This window comes from Macaca fascicularis, chromosome 14 (assembly GCF_037993035.2).
Source record: "Macaca fascicularis isolate 582-1 chromosome 14, T2T-MFA8v1.1".
Taxonomy (NCBI): domain Eukaryota; kingdom Metazoa; phylum Chordata; class Mammalia; order Primates; family Cercopithecidae; genus Macaca; species Macaca fascicularis.
In genome coordinates this window covers 72,937,407-72,960,514 of record NC_088388.1, presented here as the reverse complement: position 1 = coordinate 72,960,514, position 23,108 = coordinate 72,937,407, and the positions used below count along the sequence as shown (strand labels likewise).

The window sequence follows — 23,108 nt, the reverse complement described above, 5'->3', positions numbered from 1 at the left end:
ATTTTTCGCCATTCAGTGTATGTTCCAGAATGATTGCCAGAGTGCTGCCAGTGTTGATTTTGAGGTTCAAATAAAAGATTTGTATATACAGAACATATAAAGAACTCTTACAAATCAATCATTTCTTAAAAACCAATTAAAAAGTGGGCAAAGGATCTGAATAGACATTTCTCCAAAGATATACAAATGGCTAATAAGCACATGGAAGAATACTGAGCATCATTACTTATTTGGGAAATGCAAATCAATACTACTGAGATACCATTTCATACTCGCTAAGGTAGCTATAATTTAAAAAAAAAAAAAAAAAAAAAAAACTTAACAAGTGTCAGCACTTGAATAGCAATATATGAATTGTCCACTAGCAAGGGATCTTTTTCTTCTATATTATCATGGGATCATAGGGAACCATAGCTACTAGGGAATTACTGAGTAATATTCACTGGAAGAACATGAAAGAAGAAAAAAGCACTAAGTCATATGTTGGATTATTTTGAAATGCTTTTCTTTTCTAAAGGAATTACTCTGAAGCCCTTCAGAACTGCAACCACACTCTGTGTTCCGGATCCCATCTTTAATAGTGAACACCATCACTCTCTCCTGTTGCCAGCTGAAGTTCCAGTGCAAAGGCTCCTACTAAGTGCCTTCTCTGCACAGGGCCTTGTACCTGGAGGTGGAGTCCAGTTTGAAATCTGGTGCAGGTACAGTGTGGAGACCCCAGTCCTATGCCTAGGAAGGAAGTGCACAATCATAAAGCATCCTATTCCTAACCAGCCTAGGTTGAATTATTGTAAGAAAGCTAAGCAGCCCCTTCTGCCCTGTTTTATATTATTTGGATTTGACAGTGACTCTTGTCCAGTTTTTACTGAAATCTGTTATTAGGATCTTGTGAGCCATTGTATCTCGTATTTCTAATCACTACTTACATTCGAAGTGAAAGTCTTGTTCATTTTACCTCCTATTATGTATTAAACATATCAATCACCTTTTTTGTGCTTCTGTTACTGCCTTGTTTAGTTCAGGCCCTTTTTGTATCTTGCCTAAATGACTGTGATAGCCTCCTAACTGGTCTCCCATTTATAAACTCATTTCTTGTAACCTGTTCTTCCCGACACCAGAAGAACGTTTATATTTATTTTATAAATAAAATTTAATAATATAATTTATATATAATAAATATATAAATTATTATATTTGATTTATACTATAGAATATAAATCCACTCAATGTTACCAATATTGGTAGATTTCCAGGAAACTACTGGCATAAATACAGACGTTCAACCCACCCCTTTATATCTGCACCACGAACAAACCAGCTAAAGTGCTTAAGAGAGTATAAATACAAGAGGAAAGGAAACAGCATCAGGAACAGAGCTAGGGATGAGTACCATCCAAATGTGAGAACATTTTCCTAAATACGATTAATTGTAAGTCAAGTACAAAAAAGATTTTTAAAACCACCTAGGTTTGAGTTACAACTTTGCAATCTAAGAATGGATTGTTTTGACATGAGAAAGAAATAGCGTAGGTACTGACAGATCCTCATTACCCTGCTAAATTAGAGGGTCCTCAGCATGAAGATGAGAGTAAGCCATGAAAGACATTGGGCCTACTCCACTTTGAACCACTTTTGCTGCTGCAAGATGGAAACTTTCAGGACTGGCCACCTCCGACAGGTTCAAGGCATGTACAGTTACCTCACAGAAAGCTTGTGGGAAGCTGGGCTTTGTCCTGAACTCAGGGTATAATTTATGGAGTTCCTCCTCCACATAATGAGTGGTAAATTTAGCCAGACACCATAACTGCGTACTACCAACACAGAACAAGCAGGCACCAAAGATAACCAGGTAGTGAAAGCTGATCTCTGGGGCAGACTGAATAATTTATCACCTAATTCTTCTGACAACTTGTGTTTTTGTGGTTTACAGATACTATTATCCTAATGTGAGAGACCAGATGGTCGCCAAAGGAACCTTGCCATTATCAAGGATCTGTGCTATGGTAACCACCCAGCATCGTGAGGATGTGGGAATACAGACCTTTAATCTCCCTTTAACCCCCAGGATTGAGAACAGGAAAGAATTGAGGAACCAGTCATCAGGTAATTGAAAACAAGTTTGTCTTTTTCTTTCAAAATCAGTATACATAAAAATATATAAAATAGCCAGGCGTGGTGGCTCACACCTGTAATTCCAGCACTTTGGGAGGCCAAGGTGGGCAGATCACCTGAGGTCTAGAGTTCGAGACCAGCCTGACCAACATGGAGAAACCCCGTCTCTACTAAAAATACAAAAAAATTAGCCAGGCATGGTTGCCCATACTTGTAATCCCAACTACTCAGGAGGCTGAGGCAGGAGAATCGCTTGAACCTAGGAGGCGGAGGTTGCGGTGAGCCAAGATCAAGCCATTACACTGCAGCCTGGGCAACAAAAGCGAAACTCTGTCTCAAAAAAAAAAAAAAAAAAAAAAAATATATATATATATATACACACACACACACACACACAAAATATACAGTATACATAAAAATCCCTTTTCTCTCTAAATTAGTGATTCTTCACATTTTGAGGTATTTGCCCTTTTGAGGATCTGATGAAAACTGTAAGACACCTTCTTTTGGAAAAAATGAGTACAGAATATACACTGCCAATTTTGTATATAATTCTAGAAAACTTATAGCTCCATGGAGTCTATATAAATGTTGCTTGTCTCCTTTCACCTTTAACTTCAGCAAGCATTTTATAAGCCCTCAAGCCATAAATTCTAAGCATTATATGGTACACTCAGAGAATTGTTATTCCAAGCCAACATGAGCAAATGGGGGATTGGTAGAAGATAGTTAACATGAACCAGGAATTCACTGTAAGAGAGGAAAAGGCTAGGGTTTAAAGTTGGGAGGGATTAATTCAAATTTGGAGATTTGAATGATATTACATCCTAATGACTCCAGCAGAATGGTGTGCCCTCCAAATTTATCATCAGATAATGAAGTTTAGCCTCCTAAATCAAGTTGCTGTACATGCTTGCTAAAAAGTATCTGCCAAAACAACAAGTTTTATGTCACCATAATTAAGATTGAGTTGTTCCTCCTGATGCTCCCTGATCAGCTTATTCTGTTATTCCATAAAGCTCTCCCTGAAATGTAACAGTAGGATGATAGAGTTTTTATAAAAAGGTAGCACAAGAAGATATTTCAGGTGGTGATGGTAGGAGGGTGATAGAAGTATGTGAGGTGTGGAAACCTTTTGAAAGTTTAAAAAGAAAATGGCTAGAGCCCATCTCAATTCTATAAACATAATTGGGGGTAAAAAAAAATCTGGAGTTAAGTTCTGCCTTCAGTAGTTGTGTAATCTTGGCAAGGAATTAAATCTCTGAACCATAATTTCTTGAATGTAAAGTAAATTAGTAACCTGTTAAGCCTTTATTAACCCTAAAGAATAACAATATGATTATGACAAGGACAGATTCTCTCATTGCGCTTATTGTTCGTTGTAGTGTTTAATCCTCTTCCATCCTTCCTGACCACAACTTTGTGGTTTGGTGGAACAGAGATTCTTCTGACCAGCCTTCTTTCCTTGTGTCCTCATTCTTCAGGTTTACTGGATGTGGGCCTAAGGTACAGGCGTAGTCCAAGAACAGCAGAGGGAGTTCTTGCTGCCCGAACTGTTTCCATCTCAGTCCAGATTATCAGAGCCTGTGGTCTGCAAGCAGCAGCCAAGTAAGTCCACCTGAGACAAGCAATTCTCAAGCCTTTTACACTGCAATCATTGTAAAATAATGCTCAGATATGCAAAACTTTCTTAGGTATAATTTCCAGTTCATTAACCACAACTCCTCTTTTTCTGTTAAGAAAGCATTTCAGCATATAAGTGAGTAAATCACTTGCAAACATTGCTATTCTAACTGTTATTAGCAACTTAGTTCCTTGACCTTGCCCAACAGTTTTATCCTGTGCCTTTCTTAACAACTTAGTCTTATGGCCATACCCTACACCATCAAACCATGCCATACCCAATCACTGCAACTCCTGTGTAATCTCACTTCATTCCTTTCAGTTTCTGAGTACTACCTCCTATTTTTCCAGCTTGTACCCCTTTAGTCTGTTCTCAACATAGTAGCCAGTGAACTTATGAACACCTAAGTCTAGCTTTGTCGCCCAGGCTAGAGTGCAGTGGCAGGATCCTCATTACTGTGTTGACCAGGCTGGTCTCGAACTCCTGACCTCAAGTGATCCGCCCGCCTCAGCCTCCCAAAGTGCTGGGATCACAGGCGTGAGCCACTACGCCTGGCCTATGTTTGATCTTATTCATAGTAAAAGCCAGAGCCCTTAAAATGGCTATGAGACCCCATATGATCAAAACCGTGCCCCTAGGCCGGGCGCGGTGGCTCACGCCTGTAATCCCAACACTTTGGGAGGCCGAGGCGGGCGGATCACGAGGTCAGGAGGTCGAGACCATCCTGGCTAACACGGTGAAACCCCGTCTCTACTAAAAATACAAAAAATTAGCCGGGCAAGGTGGCGGGCGCCTGTAGTCCCAGCTACTCAGGAGGCTGAGGCAAGAGAATGGCGTGAACCCGGGAGGTGGAGCTTGCAGTGAGCGGAGATCGTGCCACTGCACTCCAGCCTGGGCGACAGAGCAAGGCTCCATTTCAAAAAAAAAAAAACAAAAACCGTGCCCCTGCCCCCAACTATCTTTGTAATCTCATCTCCTGCCTGTCTCCCCTCTGCTTACTCCACTCCAGCCATGACTCCCTTGTTGCTTCTGAATACACCAAGCATATTTTCCCCTCAGGGCCTTTTTCTTGCTGTTTTCTCTGCCTAGAACACTATTTCTGTAGAAAAACAGCACGGCTCTCCCTTACCTCCTTCAGGTCTTCACTGATACTTCTCTCTGCCTTGAATATTCTTCCTTTTGTCTACTTAACAAACTCCTATTTTCCTTCAAGACTATCTTCCTTTATATCTTTGTACGTGTAGGCAGAGTTGGTGGTTTTTGCTTTGTTAACACCTTGGTTGTAGCACATATTCTGTTTCAATTATTGGCGTACATGTATTTTTCTCCCACTAGACTGTGAGTTCCTCTAGTCAGAGACACTGCCTGAGCTCCTCTCCGTCCTTCTAACCTCCTATCATAATTCTAGCATATAACAGGCACCCAGTAAGAAAGATAACTAGATCAGGCTCCTGCTTCAGACTGACACCCTTTGAACAAAGAAACAGACAAGTGCTCCCTAACTTTTTCCCTGTTGTAACCGAGGGTCAAACTGTTCACCTGTAACTTTATGGTCTCCAAATAAGAAATTGCATTACTGTGTTAGATCTGATGCTGAAGAGCTAAGATACTTAGCGTAGTTAATACTGTTCCTCACTAAATTCTCCACATAGACTTTTTCAGTTGCTGCCCAAGAACATCTTAGTGTTAGTGAAGGTGATGTAAAGACAGGCTGGTTTTAGGTTTTGTTTTTATGTTTGTTTTGGGTTTTGGTGTGTTTTTTGTTTGTTTGTTTGTTTAATTTCAGCTTTTTGTTTTAGATACAGGGGTACATGTGCAGGTTTGTTATATGGGTATATTGCATGATGCTAAGGTTTGAGGTACAGATCCCATCACCGAGACAGTAAAGCAGTTTTATAATCATGCCACGTCCTTACATTAAAACTTGATGATTTCCCATTGTTGATAGCAGTGATCTCATAATTTTTTTTTTTTTTTTTTTTTTTTGAGGCGGAGTCTCACTCTGTCGCCCAGGCTGGAGTGCAGTGGCGCGATCTCGGCTCACTGCAAGCTCCGCCTCCCAGGTTCCCGCCATTCTCCTGCCTCAGCCTCCCGAGTAGCTGGGACTACAGGCGCCGCCACCACGCCCGGCTAATTTTTTTGTATTTTTAGTGGAGACGGGGTTTCATTGTGTTAGCCAGGATGGTCTCGATCTCCTGACCTCGTGATCCGCCCGTCTCGGCCTCCCAAAGTGCTGGGATTACAGGCTTGAGCCACCGCGCCCGGCCTGATCTCATAATTTTAATTATGCATTCCTATTAATAAAAAAGTAGCATACCCTTTAAATATGTACATATTTATTCATGTATAAATCATCTTCACGTACTGCTATACTCATATACAAAATACCTTCTAAGATATACCATGGAATAGAAAAACTTTAATATATGAGATCACCAATGTAGTTTATCCTATGAACCTCCTAAGTTGTATACAGCCTTCTTTAGGGGTCATTGGTCCATATAATAAGGTCCAACTTCCTTAGCTTGGGATTCAAGCTCCTTCAAAATAAATCTGAGTCTTAAAAGAGGAATAGTAGTTATCAAGATACCCAAAGGGAGTGAAAGTTATTTTGGTGAAAGAGAAGAACATGTGCAAAGGCAGGGAGGCATGAAACTTATGTATTTGGAGTTCCTCCTGAGTCTCAGATCCAGCTAACATCAGAATTCTTCAATATGGCATTAAATTAACTAGTATTTAATTGGCAGAGAAGGACTCAGAATTTAGATACTCAGTAGATCTCAGAGAAGGCAGATAACAGGTCAGAAACTCAGTAGTTGCTCTGTCTGAGGACTCATGAGGAAAGTCAGATTGGATGGCAGGCAGTTCATTCTAAATCTCCCATTTGATCTGTGTCATATATTCAAGGAGGGAGAGCAAGAAGTCAGGCCAGTTCTGATACAACACTCTTCTGGTAGGTTGGGAGAGGTTCACAGGATGTGAGACAATGCATGGTATAATGGAAACAGAACTGTTCTAGAAATCAGATACTGTGGCTTCTAGTCTCATCTCCATCTCCTACTAGCTGTGTATGATCTTGGGCTGATTTCTTTACTTCCCTGAGCTTCGGTTTCTTCATCTGAAATGGAAATTTTAAATTACTACCCTGATTTTATAAGGATCAGTATAAAAATTAACAAATATGAAGTCATTTTAAAAACTACAAACTATCGTACCAATATACAGATTTTTCTGATTACTTCCACTTGTATAGATAATTGTGACCTTTATTTGCCAGTAAAATCAGGGAAGTAAGTTTTGCATTGCCACTTACTGAAAAGAATTCTTGGTGTCCTAAACTTACCCCTCTTTTGAATCCTTATGCTGGCATCTAGATAGCAGGTGCTGTAAATTAGTCTTCTCTCCTCAAGAAACACTAGCCTCCATCTTACCTGCCAGTGGTCTTCCTGAAAATACATTGTTGGTGCCTATGTAAAGTAGGCACTTCTTATTGACTTGCATTCTTCTAACACACCTGATCTTTAACTCAGAGTGAATAGAAACTTTCTTGGACATAACCAGTAGTCTTTAAATGCCACGAAGCTAAGGAATTGAGGCTACTTCACTACTGAATATCCAGCTGAGCCCAAGGCATGACACACAGAGCAGATACCCAGCAAATAACGACTGAATGAGTGAATTCAAACCAGCTTGGGGCCCAAGCCTTTCTGCCATCTCTGAGAGTTCCCTATTGAGAGTCCTTCACTGTCCATAGGCAAGTTCTCTCCTTTGTATATATTATCTAATGTTATCTTTACAACACCCTATGAGTATTTTATCCTCATTTTTTTTGAGACGGAGTTTCGCTTTTGTCACCCAGGCTGGAGTGCAGTGGCGCGATCTCGGCTCACTGCAACCTCCGCCTCCTAGGTTCAAGCGATTCTCCTGCCTCAGCCTCTGAGTAGCTGGGTTAACAGGTGCCCGCCACCACGCCCGGCTAATTTTTTGTATTTTTAGTAAAGATGGGGTTTCGCCTTGTTGGGCAGGCTGGTCTCGAACTCCTGACCTCAGGCGATCCGCCCACCTCAGCCTCCCAGAGTGCTGGGATTACAGGCATGAGCCACCGCACCCAGTCTATCCTCATTTTTTAAGCTACTGCTGGCATTCAATTTATTTTCACCCATTTTTCCTAGACATAATATATACTTCATGGTATGCTATTGTATGGATACACATTAATCTTCTGTTAATGATAAATCATCTATTAATGATCATTAATGATAATGAAAAGGAAAAAGTGTTTCTTTTTTTCTTAGAAATGAAATTGCAGTAAGCATCCAGATATATAATATATATCTTTCATATTTATATACTATCCTTATATTAACCTCATCTTAGTGAAGAGGAAACTGAGACTTAAAGGAGGTTGAATAACTTACTGAGAGTCACACGGTGAGTAAATGGTGGACCCAGGCTTCAAACCCAGATCTGTATAACTCCAAATTACTACTCTCTACTGGTATATATGAAGTATAGTAAGGTTTTAACAGGAAGGAACCCATAAGTCTACTTTAGGGATATCAAGAAATGCTTCAAAAATAGGGGACTTTTTTGCCTAGATGTCAACTTTATCCCCTTGGGGAGTTTAGGGAAAGGGAGTTTATCCCACACTGTAGCTACACACAAATGACTTGACTGCTCTTTATGAGTGTCATTAAAGGCATGTAGATTCCATTTGTACATCATGGAACATCTGTGCTGAGAAAGAAAAAAGCAGCCCCAGACTTCTGGGAATTGGGCCGACATTCATAGGTAGACTTTGGTGTTTTCTTGTTGAGCATAAATAATCTTACAGAACATCAGCATCAGACAAGATCACTGTATTACTATGATGAAGTGAGGCAAAAACAAGACAGTTCAATCATCATGTCTAAGCACAGACCAAAACAAGGTCACTTATGCAAACCATAGAAACACCCAACATCCTCCTGTCTGGCTAAAATGAGTGACAGTTACTGCTTCACCAGTTATAGCTTTAGCGTTACTCTAGTATTCCCTTCATCTAGATAAGATTCTTTAAGAAAATCAATCCAGAGCAAAGCCCTGCTCCTTTAAGCCCTCACCCAAATCAGCTAACACAAGCCCAATGTTGATAAGCCCTTTCTGATACTTCTCACTGAGATGTACTGTGGTTCCCCATGGTATATATTTTCCTTAATTGCAATGAGCAGTAAACCCAGCTTGTTCAACTAGAGTTGGTTCCTGTGGTCCTTGACTTAAGGGCATTGACAGGACAGTGGGTCATCCTCAGGGTCACTCTGATGGGCAGATGTTATCCCCCTCCACCCCCATATACATATGCCATGATATCTAGATTACTAAGAAAGCCCATTGTGGCACTGCCAAAAGCCTAGATAGCATATAGAAAGAAAAAAAAAAAGAAAGCATATAGTTGGTTTTATTCTTGGTGGTCTCATAGAAATAATGAAGTTATTTTCCAGGCAGTCAAGCTGATTTCTAATATTACCATGGTATCTTCTCATTTCCACCCCTCTCCTCTACAGGGCTTTGGCTGAACAGGAACCCGCTTTACAGTTTAGTGCCACAGTTGGGGTCAATGCCTCTGTCACCACTCATCTCTCCTTCCTGCCCCAGGGAGAACAGCGCCGAACTCACCCTGTGGCCTGTTCCTTCTGCCCTGAGTTTTCCCATCACGTTGAGTTCACGTGTAACTTGGTGACTCAGCACTGTAGTGGAGAGGCCTGTTTCCTAGCAGAGTTGTTGGAGTTTGCAGAAGTTATTTTTGCTGTCTATCATGAAAATACCAAGTCAGGTGAGCACCATATGACTTGTCACAATCAAAATTAAAAGAGGCTACATTTTTAATGGTGTAGCCCTTCCTAGGAGATACATACTGAAGTATTTAGAGGTGAGGAGTCATAATCTCTACAACTTATTTCTGAAAGATAACAGCAAAAAATAAGGATATGTACTAAGTATGTAAGAGAAAGATAGTGTAGAGAGAAATAAAGCAAATGCGTCAGTGTTAATGGGTGTATCCAGATGAAGAGTGTGTAGGAGTTCATTATTGTGTTTTTGCAACTTTTCTATATTCGTGAATTTTTTTCAAAACATTTAATTTAAAAAATGGGCTGGGCACAGTGGCCCACACCTGTACTCCCAGCATTTTGGGAGGCCGAAGCGGGAGGATCAGTTGAGCCCAAGAGTTCAAGGGTGCAGTGAGTTATGATTGCACCACTGTATTCCAGCCTGCGCGAAAGAGTGAGACCCTGCCAAAAAAAAAAAAAAATCTGAGGCCATTCAGGCTTTGATTGGGGCATGAGCAAGAGCAAGATAATCTCTAATGTATTTTACAAAACTAAGATTTAGTTCATGTAAGGGGAGGGTTGTGTGGATATACTGTAAACAAGCTCCTTGATGAGTAGACCATCAAATAATTTTTCTTTTTTGCTTGATTTAACAGCCAGTGATGTAATCAGTATTGAGTCATGCAAAGAGTATCTGCTTGGAGTAGTAAAAGTTCCAACAAAAGAGCTGCTGATCAAGAGATCTGGTAAGGATCCCAGATTATCACTTTCTGATGCCACCCTTTCCCTTTCACTTCCCTACAAGAGATCATCTCTGTCTCTCTTATAAGATGTTCAAAAGAAAACACAAGCCCTTGGCCAGGCGCGGTGGCTCAAGCCTGTAATCTCAGCACTTTGGGAGGCCGAGACGGGCGGATCACGAGGTCAGGAGATCGAGACCATCCTGGCTAACACGGTGAAACCCCGTCTCTACTAAAAAATACAAAAAACTAGCCGGGCGAGGCGGCGGGCGCCTATAGTCCCAGCTACTCGGGAGGCTGAGGCAGGAGAATGGCGTGAACCCGGGAGGCGGAGCTTGCAGTGAGCTGAGATCGGACCACTGCACTCCAGCCTGGCCGACAGAGCGAGACTCCGTCTCAAAAAAAAAAAAAAAAAAAAAAAAAAAAACACAAGCCCTTAACACACACTTCTGAACTTTCTCCAATACCTCAAATGTTTTCTTGAAACTTTTTTTTAGTTTAAAGATCTTAATTTATTTTATTTGCAATCTGGAATACTTCATTTCATAAAATGAAATGTGTTCCAATGTTCCAATGAGCTGAACAGAAGAGGTTAATTTTATAGATGGAGAAAGCCTGAAGAAAGGATAAACACAGGCTGGGCGCGGTGGCTCACGCCTGTAATCCCAGCACTTTGGGAGGCCAAGGCAGGCAGATCATCTGAGGTCAGGAGTTCGAGACCAGCCTGGCTAACATGGTGAAACCCCGTTTCTTTTTTCTATTTTTATTATTATTATTATTATACTTTAAATTCTAGGGTACACGTGCCCAACGTGCAGGTTTTTACATAGGTATACATGTGCCATGTTGGTTTGCTGCAACCATTAACTCGTCATTTACATTACGTATTTCTCCTAATGCTATCCCTCCCCCTAACCCCCACCCCATGACAGGCCCTGGGGTGTAACGTTCCCTGCCCTGTGTCTAAGTGTTCTCATTGTTCAATTCCCACCTATGAGTGAGAACAGGCGGTGTTTGGTTTTCTGTCCTTGTGGTAGTTTGCTCAGAATGATGGTTTCCAGCTGCATCCATGTCCCTACAAAGGACATAAACTCATCCTTTTCTATGACTGCATAGTACTCCATGGTGTATATGTGCCACATTTTCCTTTTTTTTTTTTTTTTTTTTGAGCCAGAGTCTCGCTCTGTCTGTCGCCCAGGCTGGAGTGCAGTGGCGCGATCTCGGCTCACTGCAAGCTCCGCTTCCAGGGTTTACGCCATTCTCCTGCCTCAGCCTCCCGAGTAGCTGGGACTACAGGCGCCCACCACCTCGCCGGGCTAGTTTTTCGTATTTTTTAGTAGAGACGGGGTTTCACCGTGTTAGCCAGGATGGTCTCGACCTCCTGACCTCGTGATCCACCCGTCTTGGCCTCCCAAAGTGCTGGGATTACAGGCTTGAGCCACTGCTCCCGGCCGTGCCACATTTTCTTAATCCAGTCTATCATTGATGGACATTTGGGTTGGTTCCAAGTCTTTGCTATTGTGAATAGTGCCGCAATAAACATACGTATGCATGTGTCTTTATAGTGCATGATTTATAATCCTTTGGATATATACCCAGTAATGGGATCGCTGGGTCAAATGGTATTTCTAGTTCTAGATCCTTGAGGAATTGCCACACTGTCTTCCACAGTGGTTGAACTAGTTTACGTTCCCACCAACAGTGTAAAAGCGTTCCTATTTCTCCACATCCTCTCCAGTGTCTGTTATCTCCTGACTTTTTAATGATCGCCATTCTAACTCGTGTGAGATGGTATCTCATTGTGGTTTTGATTTGCGTTTCTCTGATGAATAGTGATGATGAGCATTTTTTCATGTGTCTGTTGGCTGCATAAATGTCTTCTTTTGAGAAGTGTCTGTTCATATCCTTCGCCCACTTTTTGATGGGGTTGTTTTTTTCTTGTAAATTTGTTTAAGTTCTTTGTAGATTCTGGATGTTAGTCCTTTGTCATATGGGTAGATTGCAAAAATTTTCTCCCATTCTGTGGGTTGCCTTTTCACTCTAATGGTAGATTCTTTTGCTGTGCAGAAGCTCTTTAGTTTAATTAGATCCCATTTGTCTATTTTGGCTTTTGTTGCCACTGATTTTGGTGTTTTAGTCATGGAGTCCTTGCCCATGCCTATGTCCTGAATGGTATTGCCTATGTTTACTTCTAGGGTTTTTATGGTTTTAGGTCTAACATTTAAGTTTCTAATCCATCTTGAATTAATTTTTGTATGAGGTGTAAGGAAGGGATCCAGTTTCAGGTTTCTACATATGGCTAGCTAGTTTTCCCAGCACCATTTATTAAATAGGAAATCCTTTCCCCATTTCTTGTTTTTGTCAGGTTTGTCAAAGATCAGATGGTTGTAGATGTGTGATGTTATTTCTGAGGCCTCTGTTCTGTTCCATTGGTCTATATATCTGTTTTGGTACCAGTACCATGCTGTTTGGGTTACTGTAGCCTTGTAGTATAGTTTGAAGTCAGGTAGCATGATGCCTCCAGCTTTGTTCTTTTTGCTTAGGATTGTCTTGGCAATGTGGGCTCTTTTTTTGGTTCCATATGAACTTTAAAGTCGTTTTTTCCAATTCTGTGAAGAAAGTCATTGGTAGCTTATGGGGATGGCACTGAATCTATAAATTACCTTGGGCAGCATGGCCATTTTCACGATATTGATTCTTCCTATCCATGAGCATGGAATGTTCTTGCATTTGTTTAGTGTCCTTTTTTATTTCGTTGAGCAGTGGTTTGTAGTTCTCCTTGAAGAAGTCCTTCATATCCCTTGTAAGTTGGATTCCTAGGTATTTTATTCCCTTGCGAGGGTGGGCAGGTGGCGAATCCAGCAGCACATCAAAAAGCTTATCCACCACAATCAAGTTGGCTTCATCCCTGGGATGCAAGACTGTTTCAACATATGCAAATCAATAAACATAATCCATCCCTTAAGCAGAACCAACGACAAAAACCACATGATTATCTCAATAGATGCAGAAAAGGCGTTCGACAAAATTCAACAGCCCTTCATGCTAAAAACTCTCAATAAACTATTGATGGAACATATCTCAAAATATAGGAGCTATTTATGATAAACCCACAGCCAATATCATACTGAATGGGAAAAACTGGAAGCATTCCCTTTGAAAACTGGCACAAGACAGGGATGCCCTCTCTCACCACTCCTATTCAACATTGTGTTGGAAGTTCTGGCCAGGGCAATCAGGCAAGAGAAAGAAATAAAGGATATTCAGTTAGGAAAAGAGGAAGTCAAATTGTCCCTGTTTGCAGATGAAATGATTGTATATTTAGAAAACCCCATTGTCTCAGCCCAAAATCTCCTTAAGCTGATAAGCAACTTCAGCAAAGTCTCAGGATACAAAATGAATGTGCAAAAATCACAAGCATTCTTATACACCAGTAACAGACACACAGAGAGCCAAATCATGAGTGAACTCCATTTCTTGAAACATTTTAAGTCTTCTCCCTAATCATTCTGAAGGTCTTCTAATAAAACAAAGAAGCTCAAGACATTATACTATCATCCTTCCCTAAGAAAGATGATGATGATGATGATGAAGAATATGGCAATATCCATTATATTATATATACTTTGTAAAATATTTTCTCAGATCTTGTTTGAGCTTCACAGTAACCCTGACAAGTACGGATATAGGATCTTATTATTTTCATGTGTCAGATGAGAAAACTTAGAGAGATTAAGTAGTTTGCCAAAACCACATACCTAGTGAGTGGCAGGACCTGAAATGAAATCCAGATTCACTCATTATTTTTCCCTATTTTTTCTCTCACTGTAGAAGGAATAAGGATATAGGATAAATGCCCCCCAAAGTAGACACAACCACCAAGGCAGTCTGGAAATACTGATCCCATCCTACTTACTAGTAACTGGGTGACCTTGACCAAGTGATTTGACCTCTCTGAGCCCCCATTTTCTTATCTTGTGGGATGGATACAGTTAATCCTGATAAGTCTATAAGGTAGGAACTCATTAAATTGGTTATATAAAGTACCTGACACATAGTAGGTGTGCAATAAGTGTAGGTTTTCCTTCTGTTGTCCATCTTCCTGCCTAGGATTGTGTAATCTAGTTTGCAGAATTCTGTCACACATCTCCCAATTTTTTCATGAGTTAATATTTGAGCACTACCCTAATAAACAGGTACTGTGTATGTGCCTGCCAGACAGAAGTCTGCACAAGTTGATATGGGATTCAAAACTCCCTTCTGTCACTTATTGTTTGTGATCTAAACAAACTTACTTCATCTCTCAGATCCATAGTTTCCTCATCTGTAGATATGGAAATAGTAATATCTATTTCACAAGATTATTAAAGCATTTAATGAAATCTTACATGTGAAAAATCTTGGCACAGGGCTGGGCACATAGGACACCTCAATTTCCTTCCTTCTATAACTTAGCTACAGTTTGGGAGAGAACAAGCACCATCTGGGAAATCACATCTCTGTGAATTAAAATTAACCCCTTGGATATATACCTTTTAGATAATTAAGGATATATCATTTGTCTTTGTATTCAGCGTATTCTAAAGTGAGCACTCTATTTTGTTTTTCCCTACCTATACCCTCAATTATAGAATTGCAGAGCTAAAGTAACCATCTAATAATCTATGCAGTTCTTAAACACTGAAATGGCATGAAATTTTGTGTCTACGTGTATTTGTTTATTTTCGGGGGCATAATAGCTTTCATTTGAGCCAAAAGGGTCTGTGACCAAAAAAATGTTAAGAACCATTAAGCTGTGGGGAAACATAATCATAGAACCAAAGCCCTAGGCTCTTAGGCTATCAAGCTGAAAAAGAGCCTTAGAGATCAAAATTTTCAGCCTCCTCATTTCACAGAGAAAAACTAAGAAGGCCCAGAAAAGCTAAATACCTGTGCAAAAGTCATAAAACCTTAAGTAATCTTCAGCAAATTAATCTCCTAAATCTTCTCATTTGTAAAATACACTCAGTAAAACATTTCTCAGAAAATTGCTGTGAATATTATCATTCCGCAATCTGTTTTATATAGTGCCAAAATCCAAAAGACCCTGAAAATAGAAGTTTTTTAACTCATTGAGGAGCCAAATCTGACCTCAGCTGATACGAGACTTAGGCAACTGCCTATTTATGTAAACTTTTATTAAAACACACTGTGCCCATTAATTTACAAATTGTCTGTGGCCACTTTATTACCACAGTAGCTACCACAGTAGCTGAGTGACTGCAGCAGAGACCATATGGCCCAAAAAGCCTAAAGTATTTACTATCTGTGGGCCCTGATATATAATATTATATAATATTCAGTTTATGTACTCTATTACCTTTCTAAAACCTGAAAAATTCTAAATTCAGAAATAAATCTGGCCTTAAAGGTTTCAGATAAGATAGTGTGAACCTATACTAGGTGCAATGTAGACTTTAGAGCCAGCTAGACCTGGAGTCAAATTCTGGCTCTCTTACTTGGTAGCAGTAATAAGGTGGACAGGTCTCTGAGCTTCCACTTTCTCACCTGTAAAATAAGGATTATTATCCCATTTAGTCCTCTGAACTTCTCAGGGTTATCAGAGGAATTAAATGAAATAATATCTGTAAAGGGCTAGCAGAATTTCTGACACATACTAGATGTTTAATAAAGAGTAGTTTTTGGCCAGGTGCAGTGGCTCACTCCTGTAATCCCAAAACCTTGGGAAACCAAGGTGCAAGTATCACTTGAGGCCATGAGTTCAAGACCAGCCTGGGTATCACAACACAACCCTATCTCTGCAAAAAAAAAAAAAAACAAAAACAAAAAACAAGCACAAACCTTTTTTTGGAAAATGGCCAGGCGTGGTAGCACACACATATAGTCCTATGTTCTCGGGAGGCTGAAGCAGGAGAATGACTTGAGCCCAGGAGTTCAAAGTTACAGGTAACACTGCACTCCAGCCTGGGCGATAGAGAAAGATTTTGAAATCTAGCACCTGGTCCTTGGTATGTGTTCTCTAAATGCCGATTCCCTTGGTAGAAGACTTGAGTCTAGACCCCAGATCTCTTTTGACCCCGGCCTTTTCTATTGTACTCATAGTACTATAAACATTTCACACTTTTAAAGCACTTCTCTCTCAAAGCTCTTTCTAAACCATTATCTCATTGGATAATCATAACAACTTTGGGAGACAGCACTAGCATCAGTTTTCCCATTTGTGAGCTAAGGAAACCAAATCTGAGAGAAATTAATGGCTTGTTCATAATAAACCACTAGATCTAGCCATAGCCAAAGAGAACTCAGATCTTCCAACTCCTAGCCTTTGTTCTTCCCATCTAATCTCATTACCTCTCAGTGGTCAGATGAACACAAACTCTGATTCACTGGGGTATGTCTTCTGTTCTGTCTTGAGCCAGGGTGATGGGATACTATGGTGTGGAGAGTAACAAACTTGTTTTTTGTTTACTTTTAAGACTATAATTGAGAATCTTTCTTTTCTCCCATAAGGAATCACAGGATGGTATCCTATCATTTTACCAGAAGATGGGGGCCTACCTCATGGCTTGGAGCTCATGCAGAAGATCGTGGGTGGTCTGGAGCTTTCAGTTTCCTTCACGCATCGTGGAGATAGAGAGCGGGTCTTGGAAGCTGCTGAGCTATTGGGCTGGAGCTTTGAGAACAGCCTGAAAGATTTTGTCAGAATGGATGAAGGGGAGCCAGCCACTGTCACCATCTCCACCCCAAGGCTGTGGCTGCCCATCCATTGCGTGCTGCTTGCTGGCCACAACCATATTCATAAGAATACATATTGCTACCTTCGCTACAAGTTCTATGATCATGAAGCCTTTTGGACCCCTCTCAAGAAACCCAAGGAATCTGTAAACAAAAAGCAGATTATCGTCACTTTCAAGGCATCCAAAAGAGCAGAAGTCACCAGGGGACCATCACTGCTTTGGTACTTCAGGGAGGAGAGGCTAGAGATCCAAGTGTGGCAAGCTTATGGCAATGATAGTGTGGAGAGACCCCATCAGACAGACAGCTGGATTGGCTCAGCCTATGTGGACCTGGCCAGACTTGGGGAGAGGTCAGCGAGGACACTAACTGTCAGTGGTAAGTGAGGAGCCCAATTCAACTCTTGTAGTTTGAGCACCTGCTCTGTGTCAAACACTATGCGTGACACTCTGTCAGACATTACTTTACTTGACCCTCCCAGCAATCCTGTGAGATAGCTATTATACCCAATTTATATTCATTAAAAAGAAGGCTGAGAGAGATTGAGTTACCTGCCCAGGGTCACAGACTAGTAAGTTTTCCTTCCATTATTGCACACGGAAAGATTAATAATAATTTAGTAGTGCTTCTTGTAACTAAGGAGATTATATATATGTGTGTGTGTATATATATGTGTGTGTGTGTATATGTATATAATATTATATATATGTGTTCTGGGGTACATGTGCAGAATGTGCAGTTTTGTTACATAGGTATACACGTGCCATGGTGGTTTGCTGCACCAATCAACCCGTCAACTACATTAGGTATTTTTCCTAATGCTATCCCTCCCCTAGCCCCCCACCCCCTAACAGGCCCTGGTGTGTGATGTTCCCCTCCATGTGTCCATGTGTTCTCATTGTTCACCTCCCACTTATAAGTGAGAACATGCAGTGTTTGGTTTTCTGTTCTTGTTTGCTGAGAATGATGGTTTCCAGCTTCATCCCTGTCCCTGCAAAGGACATGAACTCATCCCTAAAGAGATTGTTTTTAAAGTTCCACTGCCTGCTTAAGAAAGGGTGTTATCTAATTCTAGTACTGTGGTGGGATCAACATAGGTCGAAGAATTGGCTGTGAACTTCGTAGCATTAGGGTGCATCCAAACTCATCAGATTTTTGCATTTAACATAGTGCTTAGAACATTGTTAACACTTATGAAATAATGAATGAATTTAGGGAACTACTTGTAACCACATATATAAGAGCCTATATGATCATCTAGAATGCTAGTTTATTAATTATATTGAAAAGCATACCTACTGAGGGGACCAGGATATTCTTCCTCTCTGGTCACCACATCTTGGAACCATAAAGAAAATCTATATGGTAATAAACTAGTTGACAGAGCGGAAAAGAAAAGGGTAACATTTTGCAGGTGGCATTTTTGTGCTGGGTGCTTTTCTTTCAAACATTTGCTTGGTACTTGATACATATGCTTGGACCTGAGAATTCAAAGATGAGTAAGAACTAGTTCCTGAACTTAAAGAGTTTACGGTCTAATAGGAGAATACAATAGTAAGTAAATAATTACAGTGAGGCATGAGAACTATGAAAAAGGTATTCTTGGTGCTATGGGAATGCAGGGACGCAACATCTCTAAGGATAGCATCTCAGTGAAAGTGATACTTGACCTGAGTTTCAAAGGATGTAGGTATAAGTCAAGGAAAGGGGTAAAGAAAGGTGTTCTAAAGAAGGGAACAGCATGGGTGAAAGTACAGGAGAATGAAGCAGTTTGATAGATTTTGGGGACTATAGTAATTTCGGACAGCTGCATCTTAGCATACATAGATTTGGAAGTGATTAGAGATGAAGCTAGGGAGGTAGGCAGGAGTACTGTGTTGAAAGCCTTCTCTTCTCAGCTGAAGTTTGGACTTTTTCCTGAGAGTTATGGAAAATTAGTACAATGGTTTCTGAATACAAGAGGAGTATATAGCTTTGCATTTAGAAAAATAAAGCTAGTGACTGTAGTTAAGATGAATTAGAGGTAGCCAGAGTAGATTCTTTACAAATATGATCTTTATTCAGCTTAATATTGCGGTCCAGTTAGTTGTTATTTCCCCAACTCTACAGTCGAAGAAACTGAGTCATGACCCTTTGTTAGCCCTATTAGCCCTGTGCTCAGACCCTATTGTTGAGTGGGTGGCCCAGGCTAGAGGAGAACTGAGTGTATCTAGGTGATCATCCCAAATTCTCTGGTTCTTTCTGGACCTAACAGGTATAAATCTGGCTCTGTTGAGCACATCAAATGCCATGTGCTCTGTTTTATCTGAGCAGGCCTAGAGTCCCTTCAAAGGGACTACAGAAAATGTCCTTGAAGTGAACCAAGTTCACTTGAACTAAAGTTTATAAAGACAGGCTTTTAGCTTCATTCTGCTGAAGAAAGTAGGTTTAGGACACTGAATTTAGATCTAAGTATAGGAACTCAGACACAAATATCTCTTTTTATTGAGTGCTACCAAAGGTAATATTTAGCTTTTCAGATCATCCATTTCCCTCATACTTCTCCATATCCCTCTTGTCTGAGCTTTTTATTCTCTTGTACACGGGTCTTATACAAGGCATGTCATTTGATGTGTTTGTTGAATGAATCAAGCCATCCATCCAACCTTACTTCCATGTTTTGTTAATTTTCCCGAGGATAAGGACTTAACTGTGTTGCTTTTGGGTGTCTTCCCGCCTGTAATGACCTGCCCTTATTTTCCTTTGATAATCATAATAATTACACATTGCTTTGAGAAGAAAACTGGTTATCTAAAACAGGAAAGGTTTAATATTATTGCCATCTATGAATCAGTTAACTCCATTTTCCTGAATTGAAATGAGTCTAATGAAGCAAACTTTGAGATTCAGAAGGAACTATTAGTACCTTCTGTTTTATAAATCTTATTTTAATATTCAGCAAGTTGGTGAAATTCAAATCTCTGGGCTTAAATGTGCCACTTACTGGAAGAGTGATGTTGGCAGTTTATTTAACTCCTCTGAGATTCTGGCATATGAAAAACACCCAACAAATATTAACTCCCTTATACTTCTTTCTGGTCTCCGCTTACCTCCTACTTCCCCTCCACCCCCGAAAATATTGCCAGAACCCTAGTGAAACATAGCTAAATTGAGTGTCAAGACAGCTTCCCGATAGGGAGAAGGTCTAAAAACAGGAGCCCATGAGACACGAGGAAGAGAAAATAGGCCACTCTTGATTTCATCAAATCTCAGACTTCTTTAAGTCTTATTGCCTCTCAGCGCATGAATCCCTTCCACAACAGCTCTGCCTGGTAGTCACTTGGCTTTGGCTTTAAATCAGAGATCTTACTACTTTCATTACTTGGGTTTTTTGTTTGTTTGTTTGTTTTATTTTGTTTTGTTTTTTGAGACAGAGTCTTGCTCTGTCACCCAGTCTGGAGTGCAGTGGCACAATCATGGCTCACTGCATCCTCAACCTCTTGGGCTCAAGTGATCCTCCCACCTCAGCCTCCTGAGTAGCTGGGACTGCAGACACACACCACCATGCTCAGCTAATTTTTGTGTTTTTTGTAGAGATAGGGTTTTAACATGTTGCCCAGACTCTTGAACTCCTAGACTCAAGCAGTTCGCCCACTTCAGTCTCCAAAGTGCCAGGATTACAGGTGTGAGCCACCACACTCAGCCTACTTTTCATTATTGAAGATAGTTAGGGCAGGGTAAAAGTTTTCTTGTTTTCTACCAGCTTCATAGTTTCTTTTGCAAATTGATGTATTGGGGTTTGTAGACCTTTCAAAGGAGAAAGGACCACAGTACCCTCAGTGAGTATTTCCTTGGTTCCTGCTTGACTAGCCTTATTCTTCTCCATCCTCTTTTAGGTGTGTATCCTCTGTTTGGACGAAATGCTTCCAACCTCTCAGGAGCTGCCTTGCGAGTTCATGTGGTTCTTTCTTCTCTTTCCTCACACCTTGAGCCCACTCATGAGCTGGACTCTATGGACTGCAGCAGCCACAGTGAGTCTGAGCAACTCCCCAGAAGAAATGATGAGGTCCAACTCTCTCCACCGGAAGAAGTCTCCTGCCACCAGAAGTCTCCTGCCTCCACTCAGGTCCCCTGCAGCAGCACCACAGCTGAAGTCTGCCTGACCCAGGAGGGCCCTGCTGAGTTGGATGGAACATTTGCAGTCAGCATCCTAGTAGAAAGAGCAATGCACTTGAGCTTGAAAGGTATGCTCTCCTCACCTATCCAGGAGCATATGTCTAACTCTTCAGGGTGTGCTCCTTTCTTCACAAGTCTTTCAAATCATGGCAGGATCTGTTAATTATCTTAACTGATAAATATTTTTTTCTCAATCCTAAAGGTTTAAGCAACATGAAAGCTTTTCTGAACTTGTTGCATGTCGTAAATTCCCCAGTCCAGCCACCTGAGTATCAACCTAGATAGATACTTCTCTTTTCCTTATCCACCATCAGATCATCAGACCCCTAACTTGTTCTCTCTTAAATTTCTCACAGAGTTCTTTCTGTTCAGCCAGGTCAAGGCAAGCATATGGTAGACATCTGACTTTCACTGTTGTATCCTGATTTCCACCCTGCAGTGATAAGCCCATGTAGTCCTTCCTCCCACAACATGTATGTGTCAGTCAGACACTGTGCTGAGTATACAGTATAGACCTATAGTATAGAGACCTGCCCATCGTCTCTTTGAGTACAGACCTGCCCACCTGGCTCTGCAGAGCACATTAACTATGTAACTTCAGGTCATTTTACCTAGAGGCTAAATAACAAGTGATTTACAGGTCTGCAACTCGTGCCAGAAATGTGAGAGGTGTTATGTCTCATATTCATAAAACAGGAGGACATTATGTTTGCTTTGCTGCATCATGAAGATCACAGTGCTGGGATAAACAAACAACACACAGTCCCTGTCCCCAAGGAACAGACAGCCTAATGGAGAGATATGTTAACATTTTTGGTACAGAGGAATAAACAATATGAAAGAGGAAAGCTGTGGGAGGGTGGATGTGGTGGTATAGGAAAACTTTGAGAACACAGAGGGAGTTTTTTTGCTAATGGAGTGGTCAGGCCTCAAAGTATTGGTGTCACTTTAGTCTACTCTTGAAGGAGGAGGAGCAAGTTTGCTGAATGAAAGAAAAAAGGCATTCTAATGAGAAGAAATAGCATGGTCAAAAGCTTGGTACTATGAGAGAATGGGACATTGGCCAAAAAAAGGTCATTAAATGTGAGTAAAAAGTAGTGAGAAATGGGGCTGGAAAGACTAATTAGGCTACATGGGCAGCATTTTGTATGCTACATGACTGACACTGCAGGTGAGATGAAACCAACAAAGCCTTAATCTGTGGAGAGACAAGGTCATATTTGTTGACCAGACATGAAATCTTGGTGGCAATATGAAAAAGATACTGGATAAAACTGAAAGCAGCAGTCACTGAGAGGGCCGTCACATTAGTTCAAGTTCTGAAGCCTAATGAAGCAAGGTAGGCAGCAAGAATGGAGAATAGGCAACAGAAACGTTCTCGTAGGAGACCATTATTCTACAATCTGTACTTCTGACTTTCCTCTTGCCTTAACAGTGTTCTCAGAGTGTCTGTCCCTTTTATGCCTTGGAAGCTCTTTCTTAAGGAAGGAAATGAATGGTTCTTTCGTGCAAACCTTTATGCAGAGGATTAACAAACAGCCCCGAATTCGGAGCTTTGCCTTTAGCAAAGCTTAATTCTGAAGCAGCTCTGAAATGGTCTGTGGTCACCACTGTAGTCCTGGTTCTGAAAATAAAAGAACTTCTTGGATACTTTTGTAAGAAAAAGCTCTGAGGAACCTTCTGTTAAGATCAGCTTCAATACTCTTAAGATTTGTACACTTACGTTAGACAAAACAGGTGTTTCTAGCCCTGTTTTACAAATGAGACAAGTAAGGAACAGAGAGGTAAAATAATTTGAAGTAGCATAAGTTATACTGAGTAAAAAACAAAATCAGATTCAATATTATCAACTTTTAGAGGCATTCTTTAGCCCATCCAGGCAGAGTTCAGGGCCCCTCTGGGTCCCATGTGTTTTTAGCATAGTCTTTATCTTCT

The 23,108-nt window shown here is 40.7% G+C and overlaps 1 protein-coding gene across 13 annotated transcripts in view; it reads left to right on the top strand.

The window, feature by feature from the left end:
* C2CD3 (C2 domain containing 3 centriole elongation regulator) overlaps positions 1 to 23,108 on the top strand; it is a 155,172-nt gene that overhangs the window by 83,853 nt on the left and 48,211 nt on the right. For 11 of the 13 annotated variants that reach the window (XR_012423507.1, XR_012423505.1, XR_006692000.3 and 8 more), the window contains 7 exons: positions 518 to 701; positions 1,931 to 2,103; positions 3,597 to 3,720; positions 9,280 to 9,548; positions 10,200 to 10,289; positions 16,794 to 17,396; positions 20,894 to 21,241. Coding sequence is in view for 8 of the 13 variants with exons in the window: in XM_074014743.1 (XP_073870844.1) it covers positions 518 to 701; positions 1,931 to 2,103; positions 3,597 to 3,720; positions 9,280 to 9,548; positions 10,200 to 10,289; positions 16,794 to 17,396; positions 20,894 to 21,241 (1,791 nt within the window). In the remaining 5 variants the exon portion in view is untranslated. Of the gene's footprint in view, positions 1 to 517; positions 702 to 1,930; positions 2,104 to 3,596; positions 3,721 to 5,725; positions 6,062 to 7,266; positions 7,491 to 9,279; positions 9,549 to 10,199; positions 10,290 to 16,793; positions 17,397 to 20,893; positions 21,242 to 23,108 lie in introns of those variants that run through there. The other 2 variants (XM_074014746.1, XM_074014745.1) reach the window with 2 other exon arrangements.